We start from the raw sequence: 14720 nt of genomic DNA, 5'->3' as shown, positions 1-14720 counted from the left end.
TACCAGGCTGGGGCGGGGGAGACCTCTGCAGATAGACTCTCGAACTTTGGGGCTGCACTGACCCAGGACAGAGACTTTTGGGACTGTGGGTGATTTGGGGGTTGCTCGACTCAAAAGCCCAGGAAAGAGGACACAGCTCAAAATCCTGGGGTGGGTCTTGGCTCACGGTTTGGTCTATGAACTCTAGTAGAGGTGTTTTTCCCAATTTAGTGTTTGTTGTTTATCTCATGTATTAAATCTTTCCTGCTACACCAAGACTCTGTGCTTGCGAGAGGGGAAGCATTGCCTCTTTGAGGCACCTAGGGGTGTGTGTAAGATTTTCCCAGGTCACTGGGTGGGGGCTCGAGCTGGTTTGGAATTGGGTTATTGAAACGGAACCCCTGGATACTGAACCCGGCCCTTGTTGCTGCCAACTCAGAGGGGCAGAAGGGTTACATTATAAAGTAACATCGAACATGAAAATCATTTCATCAATCTTTCTTCCCTTCCCTTCAGAAGCCATAAAAATTACTGTTTTTTGAGCAGAGGTTCCCAGGCTATTTTCATAGCGTGGACCACATCTTAAGAGAAAGGTTGTCTCATGGACATTTTCCCATGCATTCAGGGTCAGCTGGACCACTTCCCATCCTGTTCACAATTGTATGGACCATTTACTCTAGTATCAACAATTGCACGGACCACCTATCTTCTCATTCATTCCTGTAGCAACGACAGCAATTGCTTACATGATAAAATAACGTTGGGATCGTATTTAACATATGTTTAGCACTCTTTTCATGCATTTAAGCAAATGAAAATGAGGAGAACCAATTACATAAGACCAGACAGCTCTCCATGGAACTCCACCAAATGATTCATGGACCACAGTTTGGACACCATCAATTTATAGCAGTTTAATGCACTATAGCTTACATTAGTTTAAACTGTCAGCCTTCAGAGAGATAGCAACAGCTTCAGGAGAAAGTGCAGTTATTGCCACCTTCTCCAATAATCATAATCACTGTGTGTCTTACACTACCTATGACTCATTCCTTTTTTGTTTGATTATTAACTTGACAAATGTCCTTATCCCTAACATACAACCATGCAGCTAACTTGCCAGACACGTAGGCTATTGACAGATAAGTCTCAATATTTACATTGAGAAGGCTGGGTCTTGATGAAGGAGTTTAATCACAAAGTTTGCATGTTGACATGACCAAGACTCTTAACAAAAACAACTACCGGTATCTTGTCCTTCAAAGTGCAGTTCCCTTACCCTGTGAATGATTCCCGCAGAGTGAAGGTGCTTGATCCCACACAGCATTTGGTAGAGCAGGTAAGACATTCGTTCATGGTCTAATTCCATCTGAATCACCTGGCACAAGTTGGCATCCATCAATTCCATTACCAGGTAACTAAATAGGAGAATAAAGTCATACAGTTTTTGCCTGCACAGGAATGGAGCTTCCAGTAACTTCTGTGCAATAATCAACATTCACGTCTCTCTCTTCACAGTTTGCTTCTTTTTTATTTCCACTATGAGATGGTAACACAGATGGAGAAAAGATTTTGAACTGGCCATTCACCTGAGCCCCAGCACAAAGCTCAGTAATACTTGAACCATTCTGTGATTTGTCTCCCATTGCAGCATTCCAAGAATGCCCCATTGACATCCTTTGAATATCGGGGATTACCTGGCACACTCCATAGCACAGTGACTGTGCTCTACATGGGCACACAAGGCAGCAGGATCCTCAAACATGCTGATGCCACATGCACCAAGCTGCAAGCCTTTTCTCATGAGAAATGGCTATTGTAATTTGATCAGAGGATTTCTTCCAGAGATCACTGGACTGATGAAGGTAGGAAGGGTAAATATCTATTACCACAATAAATCTGTTTGAAGTGTTTATAAGTCTGGGTGACCCTATATGGTTTTAATGCCAATTAACTAATCCAACTGTACACTGTGCTTCTGCTAAATAAGATAGAGTGATAGTCTTAATCGGATTTTAACTCAGTCCTCCAGAAGTGATCAGTTAATACATTTAACTCACCAGCTCCGTTTTTAAGGGACATTTATTCTTAAGTAGAGATGGACTTTAACTGGGGCACCAGATCCAAACTCCCTCAAACTCTGGGAAGACTCTAGATCTAGATTTATATGTGAGCTTCCCAGCTCAGGCTCACCTCACCAATTCTCTGCAGAGGACTACAATAACAAGATTATTGCAATGGAGCAGCACATCTTTGTGCAGACACATAGACAGTACTTTCCTGACTCCAAACAATGCTAGTAACTCCTCCCTTTTATGATACGGCAATATGGAGCAAGGTGCTATAGACTGAAAGGCAGAAGCCATTTAGGTGACATAAAACGGCAACGCTTGCGACTATCTGAAATTTGATTCAGGGCGAGTTCATTAAATGCAGTAGCGCCCATGGTGTACACAATGTTCAGTGGAGCTCACACCCTGCCACTATTTCCCAAGGCAAAAAAATTTGACACAGTGAAAGGTTATCCCACAATAAATATGAAAGAGAAAAAATGTTTCACATCAGTCTCTTTTACAATGATATTATTTCAAGGTGAATCACCACATTTTAAAGCACTCTCACATACCTTGGAGAGTTATACAACAACATTTCCTGAGCAAACCAATAACACAAAGGAACAAAGTACACTTTCTCGTAGATGCTCCTATTCCTCCACACTACCTGTCTTAAGAACAGCCATTAGCACGCTTTGCACACATGTTCTATTCCAGAACTTAGATACAAAGGTGATAGCTGCCTTATAAATTTGATTCAGGGCGAGTTCACTAAAATAGACCAGTCTACATTTCCAAATTCTATTTAAAGCTTCATTTTCACAAGATAATTTGCTAGAGGAGCTCATCCTTTTTATTATATTGGGATTTTTATGTTCACTATACAATATCAATGCCCACCTCCCTCTAAAGCTTTAGTTTAATTACTGCCCGTGTTACTTACACATCCTGGAATTCCTCCAGAGACTTCTGTGGTGTGAAGACATTTAATAAACTGATAATCTGAAAAGCAGAGTAAGACAGAGGGAGGGAGAGAGAAGATAAAACATATGCAGTTGATCACATTTTGAAGGACTGCTGTATTAAATAATGGCATCGGTTTTTCACTGTTCAATTTGCACTGACAAGTCCTGCCATAGTTGCTCGTAGGCAGCTGGTAAATTTCAGAACAATTTTTCAGAGCTCCATTATTGTTCAGGATGCATTTGAAAGGGTGTGTGCGAGAGGAGTGGTGATGGACAGCAACTGATCAAAATGTTGAAGCCATTAGTCTTGTGAATTCTGGAGCTGCAGGTTCAAATTCCAGCCTCAACTCAAACAAATGTGACAGTCCTTGTAAAGTCACTGGCCATTTCTGGTATATCAAGGCTATGTGTCTGTGGGGAGAAATAATCAAACATCATCCTATTAAACACAAAACACAGGACTTTCCATTCTCTCGGACATGTCTTAAATTTTTTGGCACAGATGCTCTTTCATAAAAAAAAAAATCCAATTCCCAGCTGTCTTGCTGTCATACATACATCTCAAAATGGGAGAACCTCAGAGAGCTCTGGAAAGTGGCCAGAGGTGTCCTGCACACCATTCTGTTTTTTAAAGTGAGATTCCAGAGAACACAGTCAGTAGGGAATGCTGCTGACAGGAATCTGCCAGAGAGTTGGCAGTGCCTAGGAGGCAGCACAAAGCCACAGTACCTCTAGGGAGGGAGGGTTGTGGGACTTGAGACCTGAATTCCCTTTCTTCCCCCGCCTCACATGAAAAGAGAAGGAAGAATTCTCAGGAAACTCCATGAAAGGAACCTCACAGAGTCTTTATCCCCACTTGACTCCCTTGGCAGGCTTTCTTAGTGGGAAAACGTGACAATCTGGGCTTATATTTTTTTAAAGAAAGCCTTAATTTTCTCTCTTACTGCTCTATCCACCTCTTTGCCTCTGCACTTTTATCTTTCCTCCACCATCTTACCTTGCTTCTTCCCCCTTTTCTCAATATTTTTGAGATCTCTCTCTTCTAGTGGTTCCTCTGAAAGCTTTAACAACAGACAGCCAAAACTTAAGAGCAGGTAATAGGTTTACAGCTGTTGTGTTATATACAGTAGAACCTGAGAGTTATGAACACCTCATGAATGGAGGTTATTCGTAACTCTGAACTGTTCATAACTGAACAAAATGTTATGGTTGTTCTTTCAAAAGATTATAGCTTACTTTTGACTTACTACAGCTTTGAAACTTTGCTGCTTTTAATTTAAATGAAAAAAATGCTGCTTCTAATTTAAATGAAACAAGCACAGAAACAGTTTTCTTACCTTGTCAAATTATTTTTTTTAAATTTCCCCTTTTTTTCATAGTCTCTGTTTAACACAGTACTGTGCTGTATTTGCTCTTCTTTATTTTTTGGTTTCTGCTGCTGCCTGATTGCATACTTCCAGTTCCAAATGAGGTGTGTGGTGGACTGGTCAGTCTGTATCTCTGGTGTTTGTAACTCTCAGGTTCTACTGTATAGTACTTTTGTAATAGTCTAATTTTAAATCAACCCCATCTCTCTAGCCTTCTGCCCCTTACAGTACATTAAGAATCATGGGTAATAATGCACCATGCAACCTCTAGTTATGTGCCAAGCACAACTCACCCAGCTCTATATTTTCAAACTGGTGTGCAGGGATCTAAATCATGCCGTTTCCATCCAAGCCAATGGCAATGAGACAGCTAGAGCCCTGCACAACTCTTTGAAAATTTAAGGACAACTCAGTGTTTAGAAAAGTACAGCAAAATAACTCTAAGTGGACTCTGTGAAGTGTCTGCCAGGCACATTATTCATCTGTAAATTAAAGGATCAAACGAATAGTCACTAGCGATAGGGTAGTAACAGGAGACTGGTGGTAAATTTCTATCTGCAACCTTCAGAGCAAGTCTTTGGATTGCACAGATTTTCATTCCAAACTCTTTGTGATTTCAGGGCTCTCCCTCATTGAAAGAAAAAAAACATGTAGCCAATTCTGTTCTCTCCCTGTGAACTAAAGATTGAGAAATAGTGTGTCAAATCTTACAGTCTATCAGGCTTCTCATGCTCATTTATTCAGTTTCTGTGACGAGGAAGATCTGAGAAAAGTGTTTACAGGTAATGAACTGTTATTCATTTACTCTCAATGGAAACTAATGTGCACTGTCTATTGTCACTATTATTTGTAGCATCCCCAATGGGCTAAAATCAGTCCACAGACATAGGAAGATACTAGCCTTGGATCTTAAGAGCCGGTAGTGACAATATACTATGCTACAAATAAAAGGATATATGCAGTTTGCTTTTCTCCCATGAGTAGTTCTACTGATTTCATTGGGACTTCCATAACATGGTTTGGGCAATTATGATATAAGGGCACTAACAGGAGTGGCGAGTTTGCACAAAAAAGAAACTAGCAGAGAAACATTTCAGCAATGTGATGGGGTACCCATGGGTATCCCCTGGCCACAAGCCACACTATCCTGTATTAAACATATCATTCCAATCTTTGAATACCATATACTGGCCATTCCAGTATAAGGCTAAAGAAAATGTTTATACGCAAGGCAAGTAGAGGTAAGGAGAATTAAGGACTAAAAAATCTACCGTCACTGTTCATTTCTTAAGATTAAGAAGAAATAAAACAAAATAGTATGTGGCTTCAGAGATTCTAGTTATACAGCCTTAGTATGAACTATCCAAACAGTTGGCAATAAAGTAACCAGTAATAGCGTCTTACATGACAAAGGAAAAGCATATCAGATTCCCATTGTGCTCCATAGGCTCTTTACGGGGTTATCAATAAACAGAATCTTCATGACAATACAACCAAATACTCCAATAGAGGGGGCTAGATTGTGACTTCAGGGAGAGCTCGGTGCAAGGGGTGTGCTTTTACTGCACCACTACAGAAGTAGCTCCTGGAGATAGGGGAATATCTCTGAATCATGCTGAGTCACAATCCCTCTCCTGCTACCTCCATGCTCCTGGAAGGATAGTAATATACTGCTGGCCAATACCAGCAAATAGAGGGTGAAGCTAAAGCTCCATTCATTCTTTGCCCACCTCCTCTGGAGAAAGAGCAAGCACAGGAGTAGTCATGCTTACTCATGTGTGCCAGGACCTAAAGTTAGGGTAGCCCATGTAGGGTTCTTACAATATGTAGGTTTGTAGTCTGGGTTAAGATCTAGCCCTTAAAATAACAGAAGTCGTAAGTTAAAGTATCTCATTACAGATGTGACTTTTTTTCCTAACAAATTAAGCACCCAACAACCACTTGGGTCCCTGCAAGAAAACTTACATTTTTATGGTTCACGCACTTCATGAGGACCAGCTCCCTATAAGCCCGTTTGGCATGTGTTTGATTCTGAAATGGTCGGCTGAGCTTCTTAATAGCCACATTTCTGTCAAGGATAGCATCATATGCAGCGCTGCAATGATTACAAATACAAGATTTATATATTTTAAAAGGATATTCTTCAGTTTTAAGGGTGAATGGGATGTCTGGAATTTCCATTCAGGTGTCTTCTTAATTAGCCAGAATTACAGAGACAGACATGGGAATAACGGGCATGGGAAATCCACACTCGCAGAGGGAGTGAGATCTTACAGCAATGGAACAGAGTACACATCATTACTTATAATTAATTTCAACAGCAGCATAAGATTTACATGCAAAGTTGGAAAGACCTATTAAACATAAAAAATCACTGTAAAAGATGGATTTTACTATAGACTAGGAAAAACCTAAGGAAGCAAAGAGATTCAGAAGTGTCTCTCTATCGGCGAGAGTTCTCATCTTTGTTTGGAACACTGGAAGACTGTTGAGGATTAGAATAAACCTGAGTTTTTGCTGTCTTCAGTGCAAAGCACACCTCTTTATGACTGCATAAAGATATTAGAGCTGGAATACCTATCATGGGCACAATAAAACTAGCGTCATTGGAGTGATCCTGAAACCAGAACAAAACTTTCCTACTCATATCTCCTTCTTCTGTGATTTTGCATATCCATGTTGCCTCTGAAACATTATCTGGATATATGTTTGGTTTAATGTTTTATTCTTATGACAATAAACTCACTAGAGAGCTATAGTCAACTTATACTAAATTGATAAGGACGCTAGTAAAACCTTCCATTCCCATGCCAAGCTAATGCTGAAAACAATAGCATTTGATTTGAATAAGGAATAAGTAAGGAACAAAGAACACGTCCTAAGTTAAATTTCTGGGAAATCATTATGTTGTTTGTGTGCACACGCAGACACTCAAAACTTCACTACACTCTGTTCCACGAGCAATATGTATTTATTTGCTCTTGCCTTCGCTAACAAAACATACAGTGGCATGTCTATATAACAAACCCAAACAAACAAAACAACAAACATACTACCAAAACAAGATATTCCACTACATATATTTTCCTCTGGGAAGAGGAAGAGAGAACAAACATGTGACAGAAGTTAGTAATATTGCTTAATGCACTTGTGAAAGGCACTCCGATACTGCGGTTATGACTGCCATATAGGAAGCTACACAAAATAGAATAGAAGGACTATCGCTGTCGCTTTTCCCACCACCATTAAGGATTTATTCAGCAACTGGCTCAGTGAACAAATCCCAACTTTCTCTAGAGAGAGTTAATAATAATAATAGTTCCCTTTTGATTTAATTTCTTAAACCATTTCTCTAGAATGAATCATCATATTCCAATAATACTGGAAATGAAACCCTTTCAGAATAATGCTTACCATTTACATATCTGAATTTTAAAAATTAATTTGTAAGATGTGTCTGATGAAAACTCAAAGAACATGAAAAAAATTACAAGAAAAAGCAAGCAAACAAAAAACCCAGGCTCCAATTGTTTTCAACCAGATATCTGTCTTACTTAAGTCAGCAACTAACAAAGTGTGTATGAAATGAGTGTTTTTAACAATGCCCTTTATGATCATTTCCCTCCTCTGGGTGAAGTTAAGTAATTCAATTTTGTTTTAGACAAAAAGAATTACGTGAACCAAACCGCATAATTTTCCAATAATGTTGTGTATGATCTCAGACTGTATATTATCAATTGCCATTGCTTTATAACACCACACATCAAGAGCATAAGGAATCATTTCTAGGGAGTATTTTTCTAAAAGCAAAGAACAGCATCTTAGTTTAACGGATAAATTAAACCCGAGTTCAGAGGATAAATAATTTTTTTTTCAAAAACCTAGTTTCTCTCATCCATTATTATTTTCTCATCATTATTCTCTTATTCTTTATTATTTCATCAACAGTGAAAAATAAAAATGTTTCTTGTCACTAGCGTCTGCAGACTGGAAAGACTACAAAGACCAAAGAGGAGTGAAAATAACTTATCTTGTACACTTAGGGCCTGCTCTGAGACTTACTGAAGTCAATTATGGAAAGACTCCTGTTTACGTCAGAGGGCTTTGGATCAGACCCATCTCTAGATCTCAAAACGCTTATAATCAGAAATTAAACTTCCCACCACCCCGTGAGTTAAAGTAATATCACCACATGGTGGGAGAAGAAACTGATGTCAGGAACAGAACTGAGTCCTCCTGACTGCCAGTCCTGTGCCTTAACAAGACCAACCTTGTTCCTCCTTGTTAAAGACTACAGAGAAACTGATGAGCTCTGCATACTTAGCAGACTATTGCCTCCTGCACCAAGGAATTTCTCTCACATGCCTCCTGCAGGATGCAAAAGAAACCAGAAAACACTTTATTCTCCATCATCAGCACTATTAATATGGATCTGAATAACTATATTACCCAGCAGTTCCTGGTGTTGCATTTACTTTTCCAAATGGCACAACTGAGTCTCCTCTTTTTTTTCTCTTGCAGGACACCAAAAGCAATTCTATTAATTAAGAATCACTGCTATTTTATAAATTACTTGTGCATTAAAAGCCCCTTCTGAGGAAGTTTTGCCATTGACATCAATGGAGTCAGCATTTCACTCTACCTATTTAACTCTAGCACAACTGAAAAAAACAGCTCAAAATGTTGAGATTGTAACATGACACACAATAAAGTGGTCTTTAAATAACCCTGCTCTATAGTACTGAAACCTATCTACATCAAGAGTCAGACTGTTGGTGTCACAAAGCATAACCCTAAGTAACTTAAAAAGGTAAAAGGCAATAAGGATATGGAATCTCCCTGTTTAGGCCTCAGATGAGCAAAAGTCCCTCCATGTTTAAACTCTAATTGACCTAACAGGCCAATAAATAGAAAAGGCCAGGTGCAACATCCGTTATTAGTTGCCATACAGCTCAAACCAGTATAAGGCAGAACTAATGAGGCCTGCATACTTTTGGCCGAGGGAGAGGAGATAACGGTTCACAAAGAAGAAAGGACAAGGTCGTAATTCAAAGGAATGGACCTAACAAGATAGACTTGTAGTCTCCAGCCTTGATTAACTGTTTAGTGTAACTGCTTGATGTAACTGCTACGAGGGGGAGAAGGGGGAGGGAGAAAAGAAGGGACGGGCTTAGCTAAAAGTAAAGTATAAAAAAGGTAAACTGCTTGTATTAGATGTGCTGGATCTGAGGCGTGCCAAGTCTCCCAGCACCTCTTTGAGCTCAAATAAACTTGTGTTTTGCTTCTCCACCCTGGTGCGTTTATTGGTGCTAAGCACTCCAGGCCCGAACCACTGTTGCTTGCCTCGGGCAGCTTCTGTGCCTGCAACAAGATTGGAGTGAATCTTTAATCGTGAAATGTGTCTGTTATAATAAAAGTAGAGATATAACTTTAACTGACATTCAAGAGGAAGAGCAGTGACCTACATATCAGAGTCAGAGGATTTTTTTTTAAATCCCTTTTCCCAGACTTTCCTATTACTTCAAATTCCCTCTTCCCTGACTTTAGACACCTACCACCATTACTATCCTCTCTGAAGCAATATCTTTTTGAGATTCAAAAAGCCAGATAATTTCTCCCATCCTAAGAAAGATGTTATTGGACATTTGGTCCATGAATTGATTTATGGACATTTAGACACACGATCACCATATTCCAAAACAAATGTTTCTTTTCTCAAATTAAGATCCCAGTTCAGGAAAGTGTTGTTATTAAGCTCATGCTTCAACATCCTTCCTTAACGTCAAGCACTTTCTTAAAGGTTTTATTAACTGGGCCTGGGAATTCACTTAAACTTATAAATTCTAATTTTGGAGCTTAACTCAAAACTTATGATCTGCAACTTCAGTTTCTCTTTGCCAAAATGAAAGGTCACAGTTGCTATAATTTTTTTTTAATTATTTTTATATTATTTTCAAAAAAAGATTTCTCTGATCAAGTGGGAATGTTCAGTATAGCCTTCCATCTTGTAAATGAAATGTTTTTTTTTAAAAAGTACATTTTACATTTTCCTTGAAGATAGTTTAAATGAAGAGGAAAGCATTTCACATAATTAAAAATTAATCATGGACATGGTTCTAAAGGTTTTAGGAAACTTCAAAATACTCTAGAGCTCTACCATCCCTACACAGGGCATGCTTCTAAACCCCTCTGGAGCCAATAGAGTCTCTCCACTTACTTCAACGAGCTTTAGATCAGGCCCATATGCCGTAACATCCAGAATTAATTAATTTGAGCCTGAACAGACAATAGAGGAAGTTTCAGTTTTGTGGTCAGGAAGGAATCTTCTCAGCATACATGGCTTATTGGCAGTGATTTTGGGTTTTTTCCCACCTTCCCCTGGAGCATTAAGCAGAGGTCTCCTATGGCGATTGGATGGAAGGAATCATAGAATATCAGGGTTTGAAGGGATCTCAAGAGGTCATCTAGTCCAAACCCGTGCGCAAAGCAGGACCAATCCCCAGCTAAATCATCCCAGCCAAGGCTTTGTCAAGCCTGACCTTAAAAACCTCTAAGGAAGGAGATTCCACCACTTTCCTAGGTAACCCATTCCAGTGCTTCACCATCCTCCTAGTGAAAAAGTTTTTCCTAATATGCTAATAAACCTCCACCACTGCAACTTGAGACCATTACTCCTTGTTCTGTCATCTGCTACCACTGAGAACAGTCTAGATTCATCCTCTTTGGAATTCTCTTTCAGGTAGTTGAAAGCAGCTATCAAATCCCCCCTTCATTCTTCTCTTCTGCAGACTAAACAATCCCAGATTCCCTCAGCCTCTCCTCATAAGTCATGTGCTCTAGCCCCCTAATCATTTTTGTTGATCTCTGCTGGACTCTTTCCAATTTTTCCACGTCCTCCTTATAGTATGGGGCCCAAAACTGTACACAGAACTCCGGATGAGGCCTCCCCAATGCTGAATAGAGGGGAATGATCATGTCCCTCGATCAGCTGGCAATGCCCCTACTTATACAGCCCAAAACACCGTTAGCCTTCTTGGCAACAAGGGCACACACTTGACTCATATCCAGCTTCTCGGCCGCTGTAGCCCCTACGTCCTTTTCTGCAGAATTCTGCATAGTCATTCAGTCCCTAGTCTGTAGCAGTGCATGGGATTCTTCCTTCCTAAGTGCAAGACTCTGCACTTGTCCTTGTTGAACCTCATCAGATTTCTTTTGGCCCAATCCTCTAATTTGCCTAGGTCCCTCTGTATCCTACCTCTACCCTCCAGCATATCTACCACTCCTCCCAATTTAGTGTCATCTGCAAACTTCCAGAGGTGCACTCCACGCCATCCTACAGATCATAAATGAAGATATTGAACAAAACCGGCCCCAGGACTGATCCTTGGGGCACTCCACTTGATACCAGCTGACAATTAGACATGGAGCCATTGATCACTACCCATTGAGCCTGACGATTTAGCCAGCTTTCTATCCACCTTATAGTCCATTCATCCAGCCCATACTTCTTTAACTTGCTGGCAAGAATACTGTGGGAATCCCACATTATCAATTTCCACCAAATACAGAAGGTCAGGTAGTGATGAACTTTTAAGCTTCACATCTTCTACATTTGTATGTATGTTAATGATCATTACCAAGTTCACCATTTACCAACAGTTAGCTCACAGTGGTATCCGAGTAAGCACAGTAATTTCCCAACATAACTACAGGGAAATACTGCACCATCTCTCATGCTGTCCCCAGGGGTCTGTACTGGGACCAGTACTATTCAACATATTTATAAATGATCTGGACAAAGAGGTAAACAATGAGATGGCAAAATCTGCAGATGATACAAAACTACTCAAGATAGTTAAGTCCAAAGCAGACTGAAAAGAGGTCTCACAGAACTGCTTGATAGGGTAACAAAATGGCAGATGAAATTCAGTGTTGATAAATGCACAGTAATGCACATTGGAAAACATAATCCCAGCTATACATATAAAATGATGGGATCTAAATTAGCTGTTACCACTTGTAGCTGGATGGTTACCTGCTCCTGCCCAGAGGGGTTTAAAACAGCCCTAGAAGAGGGCTGTGGAAGGGCAAGATGCCTGGGCTGATTGGGAGGAAGCAGGCTCAGCTGGGGTCATGCCCCAATCAGGGCCCAGCTGGCCCTATAAAGGCTTAAGCCAGGAACTCAAGCAGACAGTCTCTCTCTGTGTTCAGAGAGAGGAGGGACTGGCTGCAGGGAGGTTAACCAGATATCTGGAGTGTATCAGGGCTGGGAAAAGGCCAAGGTAGCCAGGGAGCTCCGGCCTAGGAAAGCCTCAGGCTACAGGCCTAGTAAGGCCTATTAGGTACTGGGTTGCAGGGGACAGCCCATAGATAGCCAGAGGTAGCAATTCCAAACCCCTTTGCCTGTGATGAATGGCTGATACTGCAGTCTGCCCCAGTGAACAGGGGCTAGATGGAGACTGGGCAGTAGCCAAGACTGAGGTGAAGTGGGGATAGTGGGTGGGGGTTCCCCTGGGAAGGGGAGGCCCAGAACTGTGGAGGGTACTGTCAGGGGGAGGCACCGGGGTCCTAGGAGGGAAATGGGGGCTAGCAGTGGTAGCGGATCACCGGCTGACAGAGTGCACTCCTGAGTCGAGGAGTTCATCCCCGGAGATGACCAGTGGGAGGCACCATAGGGTGCATCCCGCACATTTACCCCTCTCAAGAAAGAGACCTTGGAGTCATTGTGGATAGTTCTCTGAAAACATCCACTCAATGTGCACTAGCAGTCAAAAAAAACAAACAGAAAGGGATAGATAATAAAACAGAAAATATCATATTGCCTCTATATAAATCCATGGTATGCCCACATCTTGAGTACTGCGTGCAGATGTGGTTGTCCCATCTCAAGAAAGATATACTGGAACTGGAAAAGGTTCGGAAAAGGGTAACAAAAATTGTTAGTGGCATGGAACAGCTTCCATATGAGGAGAGATTAATAAGACTGGGACTTTTCAGTTTGGAAAAGAGATAACTAAGGGGGGGATACAACAGAGGTCTATAAAATCATGACTGGTGTGGAAAAAGTAAGTAAGGAAGTGTTGTTTATTTACTCCTTCTCATAACCCAAGAACTAGGTGTCACAAAATGAAATGAATAGGCAGCAGGATTAAAACAAATGAAAGGAAGTATTTCTTCACACAACTCACAGTCAACCTGTGGAACTCTTTGCCAGAGGATGTTGTGAATTCCAAGACTACAACAGGGTTCAAAAAAGAACTAGATAAATTCTTGGAGGATAAGTCCATCAATGGCTATTAGCCAGGATGGGCAGGGAGGGTGTCCTTAGTCTCTGTTTGTCAGAATCTGGGAATGGATGATAGGGAATGGATCACTTGATGATTACCTGTTCTGTTCATTCCCTCTGAAGCACCTGGCATTGGCCACTGTCAGACGACAGGATACTGGACTAGATGGACCTTTAGCCTAACCCAGTATGGCCATTCTTATGTTGTTCTTATTCAAAATTAATAACATATCTGAACAGCTCGGAGGGTTTCTCAAGCTACAATACGTGAAAACCAGCAAAACTTCCATTTTCCTCATTCATCAGCAATTTACAAATATGTGGAAATCTGGAAACGGAGGCAGGGGGCTGCACATGGGCTTGGAAAATAATCCAGTTCCTGGCTCTCTGGGGATGGAACAAATATTACTTTAAGCCATCATTACCCTCCATCAATCATAGGATTGGCCAGGGACCTGCCAACACTCTGGTACAAGTTAAAGTATCCTCAGGGCTGATCTAAATTAAGCACTGCAATCTATAGCCCAAAGGGGAAATTCCAGCAAGTAAATATTCCTTGCATAAGGACATCCCAGCCACAACCTCTAGGGAGGGAGGGGACATGCAGGAGCTGGTATGACTGCTCTGAGCCAATCTTGTGTTGCCTTATTCAGGGAGAATCTACAGCTGGCCAATTATGCTGATTTTAGGTCTGCTCTACTGCACTGGAAATGGACCAGAAGATCCAGCCCAGACAATACGATATAGTTTTGACAAGAAAGGAAAAAACTGAATTAGAAACCCAAGTGCTTTTATTAGCTAGTGGTGAATCACAGACATGGGAAGACAGAATGTGCTTTTACATCACTTTTAAATTAGCATAAATTCACTGACATAAATTAAATTACGCCTGATAGAGTGCGCTCACTGTAGAGAGAGCAGAATCAGGCTCTCAGACTTGAGTCTCCATTCAGTACTACTAAGCACTCAATGTAGCATAGTGTACCAGGCACACAACGTGTAATTCACATGTAGAGCTGCATCATTTACAAGATCTGAAATCCCAGCATCCCATGGAATTACAGCACCT

At 40.9% G+C, this 14720-nt stretch overlaps 1 protein-coding gene across 11 annotated transcripts in view; it reads right to left on the bottom strand.

Moving 5' to 3' along the window:
* Window positions 1–14720, bottom strand: part of MAPK10 (mitogen-activated protein kinase 10) — a 263109-nt gene that overhangs the window by 77709 nt on the left and 170680 nt on the right. For all 11 annotated transcript variants that reach the window (XM_030564953.1, XM_030564951.1, XM_030564952.1 and 8 more), the window contains 3 exons: window positions 6331–6460; window positions 2977–3035; window positions 1259–1397 (listed from right to left, as the gene is read on the bottom strand). In XM_030564953.1, coding sequence (XP_030420813.1) covers window positions 1259–1397; window positions 2977–3035; window positions 6331–6460 — 328 coding nt within the window. The remainder of the gene's footprint in view (window positions 1–1258; window positions 1398–2976; window positions 3036–6330; window positions 6461–14720) is intronic.

The sequence above is a fragment of the Gopherus evgoodei genome, chromosome 5 (genome assembly GCF_007399415.2).
Source record: "Gopherus evgoodei ecotype Sinaloan lineage chromosome 5, rGopEvg1_v1.p, whole genome shotgun sequence".
In the NCBI taxonomy this organism is placed as follows: Eukaryota; Metazoa; Chordata; order Testudines; family Testudinidae; genus Gopherus; species Gopherus evgoodei.
The sequence above is the reverse complement of the archived record's forward strand: the minus strand, read 5'-3'. Positions and strand labels throughout refer to the sequence as shown.